This window comes from Coloeus monedula (genome assembly GCF_965178545.1).
Source record: "Coloeus monedula genome assembly, chromosome: 23".
Lineage (NCBI taxonomy): Eukaryota > Metazoa > Chordata > Aves > Passeriformes > Corvidae > Coloeus > Coloeus monedula.
In genome coordinates, this window is record NC_138803.1 from 6,234,525 (window position 1) to 6,255,309 (window position 20,785).

Below are 20,785 nucleotides of genomic sequence, written 5' to 3' on the forward strand. Positions count from 1 at the left end.
AGCTGGGATTGAGAGATTCCCCCGGGATGCAGCTGCTCCTGGACTTGCCCGCCACAGCACGAGCTCGGCTTTGGCTCCCCAAGCCGCAGGTGCCCCTGCACAGGTGGATTCCTGCACAGCCAAGGCGGTGTCAGTGGGGCTCAGAGAGCAGCACCAACAGTGCAGGGAGCTGCTCTCCTCCTCAGGGGGATCCTCAGGGGACACAATGCCTCTGCCCCAACAGCCGCTCTCCAGCCCCCCACCACCATGACCTGAAGCCAATTCAAGCAGATTTTACCTTTCAGATTCTCTGGGTTGTCAATGACAAAGTTCCCGTTCCAAACCACGGCAAAGTCCACTGCCAGGTTGCTGATGTCCATCCCATCATAGAGGTACTGCAGGGGAAGATCCACAACGAAATGCTTGGGGAGACAACACTCACAGACAAAGAAGGCTTTTTTGAAAGAAACCATCCTTATTCTCTGCTTAAAAACATCTGCTGGTGCCTCAGACACCACACTTTTACACTTCATCTCCAGGGTTCTGCTTTGAGTCCCTTGTCCTCACCAGGAAGAGATAATTAAATCAGGTCTAGTCCTTGCGAGAGGTAACAGATTAATTATTCCACTCGCAGTGGTTGCTTTCGTCACTCAGTCTCTGGTTTAGCAACACAGCCCCTCCAGTTCACCAGGCTGGGACTGGTGCCTTCAGGCTGTTTCTTGCCCAGTTCGTGCACCCCAGTGTGACTGGGAGCTGGGAAATCCCACTGGGACCTTTGCTGGTGGAATAGGAACAGCTGAGCAAAAATAGCTGGTGCAGAGCCCCAGCCACTGCTTCAGCCTGCTCTGGGATAGTGCTGGCTTGAATTATTCCCCTTCCTATGGACATCCTGGGGGCCGTGGCTGAGTGAAGCTGGATGCTTCAGCTGAACTCCCAGTGAACGCTGAAATTCCCATTATCACACCCAGCACTGGCGAGGCCTCACTCTGCTGCTCTCTTTAGGTCAACCAAGAGCTGCTAAGACGACTTAAAAAGGTGAGTGAGCATTGCCATCCTCTCTGGGATGAGGGAAGGGTGATTTCAGCAAGGCAGACTGCTCTGCCTGTCCCTGGGCAGGAGTTGTGCAGTTTTAACTCACACTTGACTGTACTGGTTCACCCTGCCTGGGTTTTACTGAGCTGGTGTGGAACAAGAAGCTGTGAGTCCAGAATGGCCCTTACATCCTTCCCCTACCACTTCCTGTCAGCCTAACAGCAGTGAAAGTGCTTCTCTAATGCTTGTAAATCACTCTGGATAGGAAAAGTACCGTATACTATTAATACATTTATTATCCACCAAGCTGCGAGGCCCAAAGACGGCCAGCAATGTATAAATATCCAGTAAAATTTTTAAAAATTCAAAACTTCATTAACAATTTAAGACCATCTGCGCTGAATATTCAAGCGGACCCTGTTCTGCTGCCTAAAACAAACTGTGCCCTGTTTGCCCAGGGCCCTTCCCGAGCACATGGTGAGCAGAGGAAGGGCCATGCTTGTCCCTGCTCGTCCCCCAGCTGCAAAGGGCCACAGGAGACCCAAACGTGGGCTGTGGATGAGCTGTGCGTTTGCCATTTGCGTTCTGGCAGCCCCAGGTACCCACCAGGGTGACTCTGGGGTGCCCTGGGGTCCATGGCAAGGCTGAGCCCCGTCCTGTGGAGGGGGATTATCCTCCCCTGCTCCTCGGGCAGCATCGCTGCGGAGATTCCCCTCTCCCCGCCGTGCTCTGCTCCTCCCCTGGCAGTCTCCCTTTCCCCCTCCTTCCTTCCCTGCTCTCCAGCACTGCTCTATTCATCCAGCCACCGTGACCTGGAACTCGACAGCTCCCCGATAAGGGGTCTGTGATTCTCCTTATCTGCCGGTGTGGGAATTAGCCTGCCTTAACACCCTCTGCATTCCTTCCTCCTCCTCCCCTTCCCCCGGCTGACCCCCCACCGGCAGCCAGGGGACTCCAGATAAGGGATCTCCTCCCCGTGACTGAGCCCCTCGTGGGCATTCTCCCACCTGGGATTCAGGATTAGAGACTTCCCACCCTCCCCGCGGCTGTTTGGAGCTGACACTCCCTTTCCAAAGGTTTCCCCCCGCTCTCACCGAGCTGTTCTGGCACTGCACGCTGGAGCTGTTGAAGCGCAGGGCGGGCACCCTGTGGATGATGCCCTGGATGCTGAGCACACACTCGTAGCCCCTCTGCCCCGACTGGGGCTGGGGCAGGTTCCTGGCCTTCAGCGTGATGGGCTTCACCTCTCCCACCGGGATCAGGATCTCCTCCGTGGGGAAGAGCTGGGGGCAGTCCTAGGAGGCAATGAGAGACGTGCGGGGTTAAGGGTGGGCTGTGGTGGAGCTGCAGCTGTGACCTGGTCTCGGGCCACCTGCTCTGGTGGCAGGGCCGATGTCCCAGCACATCCCCAGCGCCCAGGACCTGCCACTCCCCAGTCCAGCTGCAGGTGAAGTGCAGGGACACAGAACCCCCAGTGCCCCGGGGCTGGCACTGATGTCCTCGCTGCAGCTGCACAAGGAGGAACACCCTCTCTGGGGACAAATCCAAGGTGTCCTCCCCGCTCTGAGCTTCCCCCGGGTTTTATCTGCGGAGCCAGCATCTCCTGCTGTACCCTCCTGAGGAGCACAGCCCCTTATCAGCTGCTCCAGCCCTGCCGAGCCCCCTGCTCCGGGAGGGGACGGGCTGCTCCCAGCCACGGGGGCTTCTCCTAATCCCATTTCACCCCTCAGACCCCTCGTGCTGTGGAGTGAGATGGATCAGCCCAGGGTGTGCTTCCCTCTCACCACCAGGCACTGTTCTGCTCTGCTTTATCTCAGTAAAATTAGGCCAAGGTGCCATTAATTTCTGAGGTGACATTAAGTTCTACTCTGTCTGCTCTCACTCCTCTCCATGCTCCAACACCTCCTGCCTTCCTGAACCACCCACCAGCTCCTGTGGCTGGCAGTGTTCTCCTCAGCCTGGGTGGGATTTGTGCCTCTGCCAGCAGGGTGGGCAAAGCATCCGACCTGAACTGCCCCTCCTATCTCCACATCACAGAGTGCTTTGTATGCGAAGGGACCATAAAAATCATTCCTGGAAGTGTTCAAGGCCAGGTTGGATGGGGTTTGGAGCAATCTGGGATAGTGGAAGGTGTCCCTGCCCACAGCAGGAGGTGGGATGAGATGATTTTCAAGATCCCTTCCCATCCAAACCATCTGTGATCCCGTGAAACACCATTCCACAGAAGAACAGATCTCCAGTTCCCCCCAAACACAAACTGAATGTCCAAATGAAACCCTGAGATGGACCACAAAAAACGACTTAACAGCACCTGGTAACTGTGTGACACCCCTCCCATGAGATCTCAGCATCCCAAACATTATCTCTGCACGGCACACTGGGAAACACAATTTTTCTTCAATTTCTACACCGGGAACTGCACCACGCTGAGACAAAGGCTCTGACCAGCGGCAGTATTTACATTCTGCTCAGCTCTGATTTGCTTTGATCTAACGGAACAAGGTACCTAAGTACCTGTGAGCACCTGACATGGAATGATTAATCCTGAGCTAAAGCAGGAGTTTAGAACAAACACCCTGACATCTCCATCTCTGTTCCCTCTGCCAAATCCCAGACTGGCACCCCGAGCCCTTTGCCCCCCAGCCTGGGGATGAAAGGAAATCATCCTGATGGCAATGCCAGGACAGCCATCCTGCCCAGGATCCCGCTAGCACAGCGTGTCCGGGGGGAACATCCCCCCCTCCCCAGCCCAGGCTCCCGCTCCAGCTCCAGCCAGGGCCATGGGAAGTTGTTTCACCAGTGGCTCAAGCGAGCAGTAAATGAGAAACAGACGCTCCCTTGGTCTGGAGGAGCCACTAACTTAAACTGCAGCCTCATAAACCTTTTTAGTGGCACTTTTCCTTATATATATTTTATTTTATTTCTAACAGGGACTTTCACGGATTAACAGCCGAGAGTGATTTCAAACTCCATCAGCCAGCAAGCTGTGCTGGGGAGGGAAGGGAAGGCCTTTCCTGCAGTGGAGTGGGTTCGCAGGCTGGAAGGGAATGGCATTCCCAGCTTCCCACTGACCCTGGGGCTGTGGATCCCACCCCAGCTCACCACCAGCACACTCTGAGGACTCATGGCATTTTCTGCCCTCTGCCAGCTCTTCCAAGCTGACTCTGCACACTCATTCCTTCCTCTCCTTATACACCACACGCCTGTGCCACCTTCCACTCAACACCTGCCTGCATTTGAGGTTTTGAATTTCACCTCAAAGTCACATCGAGCACCGACAGGAGACAAGTGGCTCCACTCCAGAGAGGGGCCCAGCCCCATGGAGCACCCGTGGTTTGGAAGGAAAAGCAGCCTGGAGCTGCAGAGTCCTTTACCCCGCTATGACTGAAAACAAAAAATCTCCACGTGCCTCACCAGTGCGAGAACTTCAGTGCATAGTCCTGAAAATAATGAATATGTTATGGACCATTATCCTTCCTGGCCAGCGCTGTCCGTGAGGCGCCTGCTAAGGAAGGGCTCCTGCCTCTCCAGGCACGGGAGAGGACTCCTGTTCCCAGATCTGCTCTCTGGTGCTGAAAATGTTGGTAGCAAAATCTGTTCTGCCATCATTAGAGACGAGTGGGACAAAACAGATTTTTTTTTTTTCATTCCTTTGGTTCCAGTGGAAGGAAAATGTCACATTGGGATTGCGAGGAAAGCAAGGCGGGCACAGCCTGAGCAGAAGACAGGCATCCCCTCCGTGCTGGCTGACAGCTGCAGTGATCACACTAATAAGGGATCCATGTTTTGGGATGGAGAGATCTGTAGGAAGATGCCAGACTCTGGAAAACCCAGGATGCTCGTGGGGAGCCACACTGCTGCGGGCAGTCACTGCTGTATTTCTCAGCTGAGCGAGGGGAGCCGCGGGAGCTGCCAGGGCTGGCGGAGGGTTCGGGTCAGCTCAGACCCTGCACGTGCTCTGGAGCCCCTGTGAGCCATTTCCAACCTCAGTGCTCAGCTTTCAGGGATTTTTTCTTTGCCATTTGTTTTTTAAATTGCTGCCGCAGTGATGTGCACCCACGGCCCTGGACAGCCATGTCCCTGCACCCCAAATCCCTGCACAGCCACAGCCCTGCACCCTAAATCCCTACAAACCCACATCCCTGCACCCTAAATCCCTGCACAGCCACAGCCCTGCACCCTAAATCCCTACAAACCCACATCCCTGAGCCCCAAATCCCTGCACAGCCACAGCCCTGCACCCTAAATCCCTACAAACCCACATCCCTGCACCCTAAATCCCTACAAACCCACATCCCTGCACCCCAAATCCCTACAAACCCACATCCCTGCATCCCAAATCCCTACAAACCCACATCCCTGCACCCTAAATCCCTACAAACCCACATCCCTGCACCCCAAATCCCTACAAACCCACATCCCTGCGCCCCAAATCCCTGCACAGCCACAGCCCTGCACCCCAAATCCCTACAAACCCACATCCCTGCACCCCCAAATCCCTACAAACCCACATCCCTGCACCCCAAATCCCTACAAACCCACATCCCTGCGCCCCAAATCCCTGCACAGCCACAGCCCTGCACCCCAAATCCCTGCATTCCCACAGCCCTGCACCCCAAATCCCTACAAACCCACAGCCCTGCACCCCAAATCCCTGCACTCCCACATCCCTGCACACACAGCCCTGCTCACAGACCTTGTGTGGGGGTTTTGGCTCTCACATGGGTGCTGCTGCAGGGGAACAGCCTGGCAGCGTGGTTTGTCCCTCCACCACCTCTCCCAGCTGCTCCCTGGCTGTAAAGCCAGCTTGCAGACAAATTATTTCGTTAGGGGTTTATCATCAGCTTCAGCAGTGCCCCAGTCAGTGCTGATTCCCTTTGGAGGAATTTCCTGATGAACTGGGAAGGGGTTGGCAGCACCAGTCCTGCTGCTGGGGCCGGAGCTGTGGCCAAGTTCCCTCGTGTCCTTGCTTTGTCAGGCTCAGCCTGGGTGCCCCATTCCGCGTTTCCTCCCCAGGAAGAGCGAAACACCCAGAAAACACCGAATAGAGGTGGTGGAATACACAATTTGTTCCATAATCAGTTTACTTTGTTTTTTAATTCATGAGCGGTAAATCCTGCAGCGAGTTAGGAAGGCCATTATTGCCTCCTCTCACTAAACAAACACGCAGAATCCTCTCATTATCCTCCTTGACTTCCCTCCGCCAGAATAAACACGGATCAGATCTGCTGGAGGAAGACAAGGCTCCGATGCCTGAGTGGCACAGACTCTCGGGGAATATTCTGCCTGTGAAGTAGCAGCACACACAATTTACAAAGGCATTTTATGCTTCTCCAACACTTTTTAGCCTCAAAGACTCGAAGGTCTATAAATACCTTAAAGACCCGCGTTCTGCAGCTGTCTCTGGAGCAGAACAGAGCACCCATGGTTATTATTTGTGTTTAACCGAGCAGTTTTAGTAGGTCAAACCTCCTTGCTCTTATTTGGAAAAAAAAATTGCCTAGAAATGGCAGGCAATTCTTCTGACTACGGGATTTAGCCCAAATGGCAGAAAATAGACTGGTTTTGTACTGTTCATCTTCAAAAAACCCCCACAAACTCTCCACAAATGTTAACTTGCTGCACATATTTTGAAGTTATAAACATAACCCAATCTGGCACGTGAATGTAAACCCCTGGTTCGCAGTTGTGTTCCCAATGATATAAATTACAGTCCCTGTCACTCATGGAAACACATTATCCTTCATTTATGCCACTGGAAAGGAGAGCAGACCCTGTTCCTTAGAAACCAGACATGAAAGAAAAGCAGCTGGAGCCAAGCCTGGTAAATTCCTTCCCCACACCATTAGTCCTGAGCTCCGGGCACGTGCTGTAACCTGGGTCTTCTCCATTAATTTGGGAGGCAGGCGGATATTTACAGCCATGGAAAGGCTGGAGGGAATCATTCCCTGCTGTAAACAACCCTTTGTGTTCCAGAGGTGAGGACAGGAGCCATTCCCTGGCACGGGGACAGGTTACAGGCAGGAACATCTCCCTCTGCTCCCTGCAGCTCTTCCCCGTGCGGCTCCTTCCCTCCCAACACCAAACATCCACACCGCGGATGGAAAAGGCCTTGCCACGGCTCAGAGCTGGGGTAGTTTTGCTGAAACCGGGCTTTTTGTTCCTATTTCAGGCAAAGGCATCTCCCCAAAGTCAGGTGTGACTCAGCAAAGTCATTGGCTGGCTTTGGTGGCCCGAGATGTGGCTCTGAGTCACCTCCCGCACATCTCAGCTCTCCTGGGATGGGGATTGGCAGGACAGGCACGAGGGTGGGTTGATCTTGATTTGTGTCCTTCAAGGCACATCGAGCAGCACTCAGCACCCAAGGGCACAGCCAGGGGCAAGGGCGTTGCTCTGACATCAGTGGGAATTTAAAGGAGTCACAACGGAGCTGGAATCTGGCTCGGCACTGAACTCCCCGAATCTGGAACTCTCCGTCCCCAGATCAGCAGCCCTCCTGTGGGAATGGCATTATCAGCACACACTGGACATCAAAGAGGGATGGGCCCCACATCATGGGGAGCTAAGAGGATTTATTTGGTTCAAGCTCTCCCTGGGATGGGGTGTAAGGATGTGTTTATGTATCCACATTTCTCCTCCTCTGGAAATTTCAAACATTTAGAGAGAGACATCATAAAACCTCAGACACACACAAACCCAACCACATCAGACACATTGAAATCACATCATTGGCTTGATCTGGAGCTGTGTAAAGTGGGCCAATCAATGCTTCACACCCACGAGAATCTCTTGGAGAAATCCTGATTTAGTGGGAGCAAGGCACCTTCTGCTGACAATGAAGCCTCTGGCCAAGAACAGGATGGGAAAATAATTGCCTACCTAATTAGGAACTCCTAAAGAATTGGCTACCTGGAAATGGACACCTCAGAGGAGCTGGGTTCCCCCATGTCAGAAATTCCCGTAAGTGGAAGGACAGCAGGAGCAGCCAGCTCCGTCCTGCAAGTTCCCTCTGCTGTAAAGGCTGTGAAGGGCTCTGTATTCATTGACTGGTGACCCCAAACCACGTGTTCCACGTTTGCACTTTTCCAAAAGCACCCACCCACCTCTGGGGCTTCCTCTGCACGCCCCACATCTGCCCCTGAGCTTGGACCTGAGCAAACACTTCCTGCTGACAGGGCAGGTGGAGGGATGAGCAAAGCTCTCTGGGTTGTATTTTCATGGAAGGCAGGGCAAAAAAGCAGCATTTAGCTTGGTCAGTAGAGGCAGAAGCTTGCATCGAGCGAGAGCACAGCTCACGAAGAAGGAATTTCTCTCCCTCATCTCCTCGTGAAGTGGCTGAGGCTTTGAGCTCTTGTTCCTCCTCCAGACAGACAACTCCTGGGAGCATCAAAGGGAGCTCGTTACACATCCAGTCCCACTGGGACGCCAATTCTGATGGGCCAGGAGTAAAAGGGAATATTCAAGATATTTTCCCTTGAATTAAATATAAAGATGCGAGCAAATTTCCAGGCCCGTGTGAACACGTGTGTAAACCTTACGTAAGGAGAGGCACGGGGGACTGAAAGTAGGGCACAGACACAGAGATCACGGCTCCAAACACCACTGGCTCTGCTGGGGAGGGAGCGAGGGTGAGCACAAACAATTTCCTAATACATCAGGCCGTGACACAATGAGAACATTGTGATCTGCATTGGGTTAGGAGAGGAAACTCTTCATGAGGCATTTATTTATTTCTGTGCTAGTAAAGAGCCCGTAGTAAAGGCGTGATCACCGTGCTGCGTGTGAGGAGGAAACTCATCGGTCTTAAATAAACAAAAAAATTTATTTGGGGTGGTTTTGCCTGTGCTCAGAGGTCTGGAGAAGAAATGATGGACAGCAGAGCACTTGATTCGTTATCATCAGCCCTTATCAAAACTAATCCCAGGAAGGTGTGAGATATCCCAAAACATCCCCGGGTAAGAAACAACCTCTGCAAGATGAAGAAGACAGAGGAAGTTCTTCGGAGACACGACAGCCCTGTGATCCCAGGAGGAACTTCCAGAGATACCAACTCCGCTCTCTCCCTCTCTGTGATCTCAGGCAAGTCCTGGGTGCTCCCAGGAGGAAAACAGAGACAATGGGATTGTCCTACTTTAGCAGAGACTTGCCAGACACTTCTGAAATCCCAGGGTTGGAGACCCAGAGAACAGAGGACTCCAGCTGAGCAGCCTGGGAGGACAGGGATGCTCTGAGCGTGAAGGAGAAACCTCCCCATCGCTCAGGAGGAGGAGACACAAGGGTTTTGCTTTGTCTTTATATGGTCTCATTTCAGGTGCTACAAAGCTGTTTGTAGGAATAGTGAGGGCAAAGACCGGGACCTTACCAGCATCAGGACCTCAGGAAGATGAAGCAGGCAGGGGCATCAGCCAGAACGAAGGATGCAGAAGCCCCAGACCAAGGGTTCCTGGCCATGTTCCATCAGGAATTTGTGCTAACAAACCCCTTTCCTCCCGGGATCCCTCAGCCCTGGGATGCACAGGAGAGCTGGCAGAGCCATTCACGGGCTGTGCCTTTCCAAGTGTTAAAAGCATTTTTGGATTGGAGCCCCACACCTTTTATGAACTGCTAAGAGAGATGGCTCCGGGTCCCCAGCGCTGGAACCCGAACCAACTCCCTTTTCCAAAATCCGGGGCTGTGCACTTTGGCAATTCCCTTCTCCATCAGTCCACAGTCATAAATCCCAGCCCTGCCAGCACAAGGCACCGACCAGCCCCAGCCAGACCTGCTGTGGCCCTCAGACAAAGCAGAGCTGCTGAAAGGTACTGGGTTTGAGGAGTCCTTGGGACCCCCGAGGGAAAGCCCTGCAGTAATTACTGTAATTAATGAACCTAGGCATTCCCACACAGCAGGGGTGGGATCAGCTCTGGCGTTCAGGTCAAGAGCAGCACTTCAGTGACACCAACGCCTCCCTGCTTTAAAGCTGCATCTTTTTGACACCAGAGAGACCCACGGGAAGCCAACAAACCTCACAGAAACTTTGGTTATGCTGCTTGCGGCACAGAAAAGCAAAGGATAAAGGGAAGAATCCCAGTGTGGTACCTCAGAGACGTTGATCCGTCCCTCCTGGAAGGAGCAGGTGGTGGGGTCGTGGGTGCAGAGGTTCCGGTACTTGCACCAGTGGCAGCGGAAGGCGCTGTTCACACAGGACAGGCACCTGGGGACAAAGGAGGGGTCAGCACAGGGCTCAGCACAGTCATCTTCAGGCTTCACCAGAAATCCAGGCTTCCTGGGAAAATAATTTCTTTGAGGGGCGTGGTTTTGATACAGCAAAAGTGAGAAACGGGTTTGGGAAAACACACAGGCTCAAAAGACAGACTTTGGGCAGCCTCACAATTTATTCCACAGTAAAATACAAGCTGGGATTTATTGCACATCACTGGGTTGGTGTAAAGTAGAGCAGGGCATTGCACTGGCAGCAGGCTTGGGTTTTAGTTTCTAGAAAAGAAGGCAAGCCTGGCAAAAATGGGATCAGTTGTTTTACAAGTCAGGAATGCGCCAAGTCAACGGCAACACTTCTGCCCGGCCTTGGAGCGCAGAGGGTCCAGCAAGTGCTTTTGATTCATGTTGGGAAAAAAAATAACTGTTTATGAAATGTTTTTGAAAGAACACAGACCCTTTTCAGCCCCGGGGGGCCCAGCTGCCAGCAGAGTGCCTGGGTGGGTTTTGTTCCCCACTTGCTGCTGCCACAGAGATGCACGAGCTGTGACAGCTGCTGATCCTGGCAGTTGCCACCTCCTCCATCTCCGAGGCCACCCCTCCTGCCACGTGGCAGCTCTTGGTGGCACAAGGATCAGCTGTGCCCATGGAGTCAGTCCCGTGCCATAACCTGTGGCTCCAGGCACTGTGGTGCTGCCTGGAGAGGGAAGTGCCCGGGGATGTGCTGGAGCAAAGCCAGGGCAGGCAGACAAATGTCACCAGGGAGGTGGCAGCGTGGCCTCGGGCAAGAAGCTCTGGAAGAGGAGGAGAGAGGCTCTGCAGCAGGGGCTCCCTCGCCAGCTGGGCACAGGGACCAGGGCAGTGCGAGCTCGTGTGAGCTGCTGCCACCAGAATGAGTTCTAATACCTCACTTGTGTTCTCCTGATGCCTTCCTGGTGGCCCCAATAGCCAAGGGAGCTTATTCTAATCATGCACGGGCAAATCTGGGGGAGAACACCGAGTGCTGCGAGCTTATTTAATTACTCATTTGTCTGACCCACTTCTGTCCCTGTTTGGGTCTGCAGCACCTCACCCACCTGCCCTCACCCAGCCTGGACTCCAGCATTCCCAGCAGGGGCTGCTGGAGCTCCCAGTTTCCCCTCCAAGGGAGGAGAATCTCCCTGGGCACCCAGGCCAGTGGTTTGGTTTGGCACCTCTCCCTGTTCCGTGGTTTCTGTGGTTTCCTGGCTGCTGCTTCCAGCTCTCCCCCGGCCTGGCAGCAGGGCAAGGTGGGATCCTGAGCTCCCAGCTTTACACCGGGTCACCACCCTGGCTCTTTCACCCCAGTCCAGCTTTCTCAAGAACCAGTGTGTCTCCTTTGCTTCAGAAAGTGCATCTCTCCACCCACCTAGTCCTTACTAAAAGACACTTGTCAAGGAAGGTTCCCTGTCCCACCTGCAGCCCCCTGGGGACACAGAATCCATGGGCCTGAGCTCCTAACCACCTCAGTCCCTGGGGTCACAACATCACAGGAGGGTTCCCAGGACCTTCCTGCCCATCCCCAAACCCCTCCTGTCCCTCTCTCCCCGTGTCACCTCCCAGGGGTGTGTGCATCAGATGCCACACAGCCCAAAGCAGCTCCCCTGCTCCCCGCACACCCAGCACTGCAGCACGGAGCCTCAGGATCAATAGATCTCTCCTCTCTGCTGGCTGAGCCCTGAATTCTGCCTCCTTTCTGCATGCCGTGATTCATTCCTGCCAGGCTGGCTGTGCCCTCCTTGAACTCTGTGATAACGAGTCTGGAGTGATGTAAGTGCTGCAGAATTTACCACCCTGTAAGCACTTTATCTCCAGACACAAACGGGGGGAGGCACGGCCAGATGAAGCCGAGTGACAGGCCAGGAAGGATGTATTGCCTCTCCTGATCCAAACCTCGGCTCCTCCATGGAAATAGGGGTCCCTGGAACGCCATTCCTCATGAAAATTCCACACTGGGAGAATGCAGAGGAGCCTGGGGGAACTGCAAGTGCTGCTGGTGCTGCACAGCCTGACCGAGGCACAAGGGCCTGAGGAGACAGCTGTGCATGAGGGGCAGCAGGACAGGAGCAGGAATCCTTGGGATTATGGATATGGATCCCACAGGCAGCACAGGGGGACTGAAGGAGTCCCTGTCATCTCAGTACTTCTGCTCTGTGCTGCGGCTCACAACAGAATTTAAATCAAAAATGAATGCCTGCCTAGGAAAGCCAGCGGCCAGCCAAGCCCGTGAGCACACAAACACACAAACCCTCTTCCAAGGGCAGCAGGAAAGGCCCTGGAGCTTGAGGCTTCAAACCAGCACAGAAGGGTTGGGAGTGACCTTGTGCTGGCACTCGGTGACTCCAGCAGCTGCCCCTGCCCCAGGAGAGGCTCCCAGCCCTGCCATCCCCATCCAGCTGCTGGCAGGTCCTGCCCGCAGAGCCGGAGCTCGCTTTGTTTCCAGAGAGAAATCCATAAACGCTTCAGGTCTGAAAATGTGTTTTTAAGGCCGGCCAGCTGCCTGCTGCCTTCCAGTGCCCGGGGGGATGTGATTCCACAATCCTCAGCAGCACCGAGCCCTCCATGGAGCCTCCACTGGGCCTCCCACATGCCTGGGCTGCAGCCCACCTTCCCCTCCTGCAGCCCACCTTCCCCTCCTGCAGCCCACCTTCCCCTCCTGCAGCCCACCTCCCACTGCCCACCTCCCACCTCCCTCTGCCCGCATCCCACCTCCCTCTGCCCACCTCCCTCTGCCCACATCCCACCTCCCTCTGCCCACCTCCCTCTGCCCACCTCCCACCTCCCTCTGCCCGCATCCCACCTCCCTCTGCCCACCTCCCTCTGCCCGCATCCCCCAGCCCCCCTGCTCTGCCTTCCCCAGCAGTTCCCTTCCCGTTCCCGTGCCGGCTGTATCCGAGTTCTCAGTTGCGGGATCGCGCAGCTTGGGGGCACCAGCAGGTTGAGGTTGCTCCCGGCTCGCTCCACCTGCGTCCTCCCGGGGCTCTCCGAGCTCCGCACGCCCCCGGAGCTCGAGCAGACCCGGGCTGCTGGCTGCCCTTGGCCCGCACCGTGCGTGCTGCGACCCGCGCACCGTGCCAACCCCCCTGGCCGGTCCCACGCCCATCCCCCAAATTTTCTGGGCTGGTTTTTGGCTCTGCTGAGGGTGGGGAAGGAACACTCACAGCTGGTGGGCACTGCAGTTGTAGAACTTGAACTCGGTGCTGACGAAGGTCCTGCCCGTCTCCCGGGACTTCAGCTGGAGCACGACGCCGAACCAGTCTGGGGATGCAGAGCAGAGCCCGTCACTCCTGCCCGCGGGAGCGAGGGGAAAGCAGCACACCCGGGCTGATCTGCTGCCCACTGCCCGCCCGCTGAGCCACCTGCTGCTGGGGAGCTCGGGGTTTCATCTCCCTGCTCCCCCACCCACCAGGACCTCCACCCACACCCTGCCCCCAAACACCCCGGGGTGTCTGTGTCCAACAATGCCTCCAAAAAACCAGCCCTGATGGCAAAATGCATCAGAGACACGGGGGAAACGCTGCCTTGGGATGATTTTGGAATCTCGCCCTGTTCCTGAGTCAGTCTCCGGTATAAGAAGTGAGACTGTTCTGAGAGGCAGCCCAGGAATAGAATCGTGGAATCACGGAAGGGTTTGGGTTGGAAGGGAAAGATCATCTCATTCCAACCCGCTGCCATGGGCTGGGACACTTTCCACCATCCCAGGTTGCTCCAAACCCCATCCAGCCCCACCCTTGAACACTTCCAGGGATTAGGATCCACAGCTTCTCTGGGCATAATGTCCCAGAATTATCTCCTAGAACAGGAGCCGCTGCTGGAAACAAGTGAAGCACCAGCAGAGCTCTCCAGGAGCCTCCGCTCCGGGTCAATTAAGAGCAGATTGCTCTTTTGGGGCTGCTGTGGGGAAGCCTATCCTGGTCCTGCTACTACAGGGCTCTGGGCCCCCCGGTGTTCCCCAAGTCTCAGGCTCCGTAAAATGCCTCAGAAATACAAAGACATCAGCAGGGAGGCACTGAGGACACCTGGAAGGATGCCAAGGGGAAGATGAACTCCAAGCCAGTGGCATTTCAGTTACGGGAAGAGAAAATATGACAGTGGTGACATTAATGAGGAGACAACCCAGAGACCAGCACCGAAACAGAGAAACTGCAGCCAGTACTTGTGGGTGCTGAGCCAGGCCTAGGGGAGATTCCTGCTTCCCAGATTCACCCCGTCTGGCAGGGATGAGAGCTCCTGGCCACCTGTGAGCCACCCTGGAGGGGACAGATGGCTCCTGTCCTGCCCTGGGAGCTGTCTGGCAGCACAGGGAGGGTGTAAGGACAGGGCAAGCACTCCCTGCTGCCTGCTGCCAGCCCATCCTGCCCTGTGTGGGATGCATTTCCTAAGGATGAAGCTCCCTGGGTTCAATAGGCTTTGACAGGAGCACGAATTTCTCCGGCAGCAGCCCCAGAGGCTCTGCTCCACTCAGCTGATACTCCCAAAGCTGCCCTGCGCTGTCTGACACCGTGTCACCGCTCAGGAGTCATCACTTACCCTGATCCACGGGGATGGCAGGGACATCTTTGGCTGGTGGTGACACACAAACCACCTGGCTGCCCAAAACCTGCCCCTCCACCTCCGTCAGGTTCCCGAAGAGGCAGCTGACGCCGGCGCTCAGGTCTGGAGCGTCGCTCACCCGCAGGCTGAGCTGCAGCAGGGACACCGGGGAGCGAAACAGAGCTGTGAGCAGGCAGAGCTTCCCAGATCTCCCTCAAATTCCCTGTCCCAACTGTTTTCCCTTTCAAAATGACCCCCTCAAATCACCCACCTGCCCACAGGTTCTGGCTAGCTGCCCTTTCATGGGAAAGGGAGGGGGAAAAAGGAAGCCAAGGATGTTCTTTATGGATACAAACCCACCCCCCTGAGCCTTTGGGCGCTGCAGGTCAGGAGTGGTGGCAATGGCAGATTTTTGTCCCCTGGTTGCTCTACAGAAGCTTTGCCACCCCCAATGCCTATGGCAGGACCCTGAGAGCAGCAGTGACTGTCCCCAAACCCCTGAGCTCAATCCACCTCCCCTCCCACTGCATGGACAGGACAGACCACCCTGCCCTGGCCTGGCAGGAGCAAGTCCCCAGTGTCCCCACCACAGCTGGGCAGTGTGCCCATGGCAAACCAGTGCCTGGAGGGCTGAGTCCCCTCTCCCCACACCATTTTTACTCGGGGTTCTGGGGGCAGCCTGGGAAGGGGAGGCAGCAGGACCAGCTGCCACAGGGGGCTGGGGGGCTCCAGCAGCAACAGCTGGGAAGCTTCGGAGAGCCAGGCCCGAGCGCTGCTCACAGAGGAGCTTTTTGGGAAACAAAGGCTTTCCTTTCACCAGCTACAGAAACCAGACCAAGGGAAATGTGAGCTGGGGCACCAGGGGAAGGGGAATTTGTTTCTGCCGTCCCCCCCTCCGGCTCCTTCCCCAGCTCGGGTGACCCCTTGGCTCCCCTGTCCTTCTGCAAGCGTGACTTCATGAGAAAACACTTGTGCCAGAGGGAAGGGAGAAAGGCTGGAGCGTGGAGTGCTCCCTGCTGGAGGTGCCTCTCCCGCAGCGCCCGTCCCTGCTCACCGGGAGGCTGTGCTCGGACACGGAGATGCTGCTGGGCTGCACCGTCACACTCAGGCACTGGCTGATGCTCCCTGCGAAGCGGAACGGCTCCTCTGCCCGCTCACAGCGGTCCCTCGGGGAGCACCTGCCACACACGAGCACTCAGCTCAAGAACACCCACCCAGAGCACAGAACGCACCCAAAACCCCTGGGGAGATGTTCCGCAGCAGGACCTGGTGATGCCCTGCACAGGGAGCAGGTGTTGGGCACCAGGTTAGGAGCAAAGGGTGCTGGAAAATATTCTGTGATCAGCAAAAAGACAAACCATGAGTATCCCATGAGTAATTCCTGCACTGGGACACAACTGAGAGCTGCTAATCCCATGTGCTGGTGGTGTGGGACGAGCCATGAACTCATCATCTGCACAGGAACTAAAGCAGAAAGCAGTAACAGGCAGGGACAGGATGATGCCTCTGTCCTAATTGAACCCACACAGCTCACTAATCATCTCCTGGAGCTGAGTGCGAGACACGGCCAGGAATGGGAGCTTCCAGCTGCTGCCAGCGGTGCTTGGCTGGTGCTCACGCCCTGAGCTCCCAGCTCTATCCCATTCCCAGCAGCAGGGACGCACGCTCTGAGCATGCCAAGGTGGCTGGGACTGCTGCTGGCATTCCATGGGCTCCAGCATGGCTCCTTATCCCTGTTTTCTCTTGCAGGTGTCCTTGGAGCAGAGGGAAATTCCGCTGTTTGCAGCAGAGCACCCACTGGGAACCAAGGGAGGACTTTCAGTGTCTCAAACCAGACTGCGGTGCTGGCATCCCTCCAGGATTTCCTAGTTTATGTCATTTGGGGAAAATCCTTTCCTTCCAACCCCCCTCCAGGGGTGCAGATGACAAATTTGCCTTTAAGGTCCCTTCGAACCCACCCACTGTGGGATTCTATGGGACACTGGGAGTGAGGCCGTTTGCTTTAGATTAGGATAAGTGAGGTTTCCACTTTCCCTTGCCAAACCACCCCCGTGATCCCCAACAGATGCTGGGGCTGCTCTCCTCACCCTCTCCCTTTTGTACCTTTTCTCCTGGAGCATAATGGAGCTAAATATGAATGGTGCCAAAGGAAGAAATATCGAGGTTTAAGTGAATCTCTAAGATAGCCCTAAAGTGAGCTCTTGACTGGAGCCTTTATCTCATTGACTCGCTGGAATGGCTCTTTTTTATCATCCTATTTATGGCAACAGCCCCAACAGAGATAAATAGGCCTGGAGACAATAACACACTTGCAGAGAGCAGCACGGGGAAGTCTTGCAGGCTTCAGATCCCACTGGGCTGGAGAGATCCTGTAACAATCTCCTGGAGGCCTCTGATCACTCCCGAAGAGCAAAGGATCCCTCTGTCCATGCAGAGGATGAACAAATCACCTCCTCCTCTGCCCCTCACCCTTTCAGTCATCCCTAAACACAGTGTGAGCGTCACCCCCTGACCCACCACCCTTCCACAGAGCAGCTGCTCCAGCTGGAAGCAGGAATGTGTGAGAATTAAAGGGGAGAGATGACAAATGAAATACAAACACTCCAGCACTTAGGGCCTCCAAACAAAGATGACAGAGGCTTCGAGGAACAGTAAGATAAACTCAATTATTTACAGCTTAAAAAAAAAAGCTAAAAAATGATCACTGCTCTGAAGTGCAGATGCTTGAAGGGAGAGTTGAGAAATCCCATCGGGGAGGAGCCCTTGTTGGGAATAGGTTGATGCCGAAATGTCATGGCCAAAAGGGCAGAGGAAATGACACTTTTCTCTCCTCTTGTCATTGAGGGTTTTGTCTCTGCAAAATGAAGATAACAACCTTTACCTGCCTCCCAGGTGGCTTGTGAAGATCCAGCTCATTAGCATGAGGGAAGTGCTCGGTGATCCTTGCAGAGGAGCTGCATCAGGAGCAGCAGCAACAGCCCCAGCACAGCCCCTGCTGCAGCGTCCCCTCCCCACCCGCTGTCCCTGGGAGGGCACACTGGGGTGGCTGCCCCGGGGGCAGAGCCCGAGGGGTGGGAATGCCCAGGGATGGAAATAATTCCCTTCTGAAGAAGGAGCTGTGGCAGTGAAGACTTTCGGACATGACTGCACAAAGGGTGGCTCAGCTGTAGGGCAGGACAGGCCTGTTTGCGAAGGAAAACAGCTGAAAAACCCCAAAGGATGCCCAGAGTGCCCTGAGGTGCTGCTGTGGGATGCTCCGAGCTCTGCTGCTGTCCCCAGCCCTTCCCTGAGAGGAGCCTGTGCGATGCTCAGGGGCTGAGCTGCTTCTCCTGCACCTCCCCAAGTGTGGCCATAAACCAAACCCGCTGTGGGGAGCTGCTCTGCACCCCAAAGCCCCGAATCCAGGCCGGATTTGCGGAGGAGCCTGCAGCTCCCCGCTCCCCTCCAGCACCTGCTCCTCAGGCAAGGGGCCAAGTGCTGCTGTGCGGGGCCCTGAACTCTGCCTCCCCCCTTGCCACGCTCTCCGTGCAGTAACGGGGCCGCTCTGCGAGCTGGCACAGGGCCGGAGGGATTTCTATTCCCCTGCTCCAGCCTTCCCCAGGCCTTCCCCTCCTCCCCCGAGCTCCTCTGCCCGGTGGTCTCCCTTCCGCCTTAGGAAGTGCTCGTTATTATGGCAGGGCAGAGAAAGGAAGGGCACGGACACCTCCTGAATGCAGAGAGAATTTCCTGGAGTTCCCCTGGAGAAAAGCACCCTCAGGCCTTTGTGCCTGGCAGTGTGAGGGGGGCTGCCAGCTCTGAGCCCGCTGCCGGATCCCCCCGGGAACGGCTGGAGCAGGGACCCCTGACCTCCCCTTGCAGGATTTCAATCTCTTTTCCTGGTGCATTTAAAAGGGTTCCGTGCTCTGCTCTGGGGCTGTAACCTCGCTGGAAGCAAAGCCCCACTCACAGATTCACATCTACTGTTGCCTTTAAAAATTTCACATTATTTGGGATTTACAACCTGGGCAAGGAGCAGGAGTGTGCAAACCACCAGGCCTCCATTCCCACCAGTTTAAATTCTGGTTTTCCATTGTGTCCACGTCCCCCTGCCCACGCTGTGGGTGACCCACTGCTCCTGGAGCAGGAGTTTATTTCCCTTCACCTCTCCCCGGGAGCTCAGGGATCTCCAATGGCATCTGCGCTGCAATGCAGGGAATGTCCGAAGGAGAGAAAAATGGATTTAAGGAACTTCAGCCTAATTCGTTTTGCGTGGGAGGCACTCAGAAGCCTTGAAAGCTGCTTTTATCACCAGGAAACAGCCAAGGCTGGACTTACATGTGGTGGAGGGAGCACCAGCCGCAGTGGGGGTCCCCCGAGCTCAGGCACTCCTGGCAGGTCGTGTACTGCTCACAGGACTCCACGGGCACCCGGGACACCTGCAAGGGAACCACACATTCTCAGAGCTGCTCTCCCACAGCAAAGCCAGAGCAGCCCCAGGTCCCGCTTCGCCCCTCGGAGTCACGGAACACAACAGCAAATCCACAGCCTGACATGAATTTGTTCCAACATGCGAGAATAGGAATTATTGGAGACTGAGACATGAGGTCACCCCGTCCCCTGGGCGAGTCCTGGGCACACAGAGCCCCAGCCGGGCTCCCACGGCGCCGTCGGCTCCTCAAACCCCTGAGCCCCCCTGCCCAGACCTCCGCTGTGGCTGGAGCTGAGCCCTCTCCTCCCTGATTTATGCTTTGCTCTCTCACCCTTCTCCCAGGGGAGCTGCTGCAGGCAATAAATCACGGGCATTTTGGCAGCTTGTTTAGTCTGGGTGGGTGTTTCACTGCTTTGGCCCCTCTGAGCCCTTCCAGCAGCAGCCACGCTGGCCCCAAGCCTGACCCCCTGGGGATTGCTGTCCCTTCCAGGCAGGGATGCCACGGAGGGAAGCACAGGTGGGAACAACCCCAAACACTGCTGTAAACCCCTCTCCCACCCACAGCACATGAGGAAGGTCCCTGCCTGATGCTGAGGTGCAGCACGGCCCTCACCTATCTACCAGCACTGAAACCCCAAAGGCTTCAAAAAGACACCAGGCTTTAACCACAGGTCACTGCTTGGCTCCAGCAAAGACATTTTTAACCTTTTTAACCACTTGAACCTTTCCAACCCGTCCTTTGCCACCTCCAGCAGCAGCGTGGGTTTGCATCCCGTCTTTGAGCAGAGCTCCTGCTCTGTCCCTCTACAATGTATGGAAGAGATTCCTTCCTATACGGTTGGGAGGCACAGGAACAGGTTTCCCAAGAGGCTGTGGACTCCCTGTCCCTGGAGGTGTTCAAAGCCAGGCTGGACAGACCTTGGAACAACCTGGGAGAGTGGAAGGTGTGCAGGTGTAACCGGATGATCTTCAAGCTTCCTCCCAGTCCACACCATTCCGTGATCCTGTGGTTCTATTTCCATTTCTCCCACCAAATACTGCAGATAATCCTCTCCCAGCCTCCCTGCAGCGCTCGGGCCCCGGGAGCGATGCCTGCAACTGGCTGGGAATTCAAACAACTGTTGGATTGCACCGGCTCTGTCCGTCAAAACAGCACCCGGCTCCCAGCAGCCGCCTCTGAAAGGAGCAGTGTCTCCCCAAACAACGGCCACTGTCACGCCAAGTGCTGTTGACACAGTGAGAACCCAGTTCCTCTCTGAGGACGACACCAATAGGGCTGCTATTCTTCTTGTTTCCTCAGCCCCACTCAACAGCTTTTCCTGGAACAGAGATCGCCCGGGGAAACGCGGGGTTGGTGTTTTCTCGCCGACGTGGAGCCCGTGGGATGGGTGGAGGGCTCGGCTTGGGACCCTGGAAATGAGGGGTGTGAGGGGCAGAGGTGGGAATGCCCTCAGCCAGTGATGGATGAAAGAGCTTCGGGAATGGAGAAGAGAAATTCAGGGTCAGAGGTGGAAATGAAGGGCTTGGGTTTGATTCCTGGCTGCAGAGGGGGCCTGGGGTGTCCTCGCAGGGTCTACACCTCGAGTGGCCACAGGTCAGGTGTTTTTTCCTGCTTTGCCT

The 20,785-nt window shown here is 55.6% G+C and overlaps 1 protein-coding gene across 2 annotated transcripts in view; it reads right to left on the reverse strand.

Annotated features, from left to right (window-relative positions):
- Positions 1 to 20,785, reverse strand: part of PLXNA2 (plexin A2) — a 138,763-nt gene that overhangs the window by 41,893 nt on the left and 76,085 nt on the right. For both annotated transcript variants that reach the window (XR_014227050.1, XM_082296228.1), the window contains exons 5-11: positions 19,072 to 19,172; positions 15,812 to 15,935; positions 14,755 to 14,908; positions 13,386 to 13,482; positions 10,090 to 10,204; positions 2,106 to 2,306; positions 278 to 374 (exon numbers count right to left, since the gene is read on the reverse strand). Coding sequence is in view for 1 of the 2 variants with exons in the window: in XM_082296228.1 (XP_082152354.1) it covers positions 278 to 374; positions 2,106 to 2,306; positions 10,090 to 10,204; positions 13,386 to 13,482; positions 14,755 to 14,908; positions 15,812 to 15,935; positions 19,072 to 19,172 (889 nt within the window). In the remaining variant the exon portion in view is untranslated. The remainder of the gene's footprint in view (positions 1 to 277; positions 375 to 2,105; positions 2,307 to 10,089; positions 10,205 to 13,385; positions 13,483 to 14,754; positions 14,909 to 15,811; positions 15,936 to 19,071; positions 19,173 to 20,785) is intronic.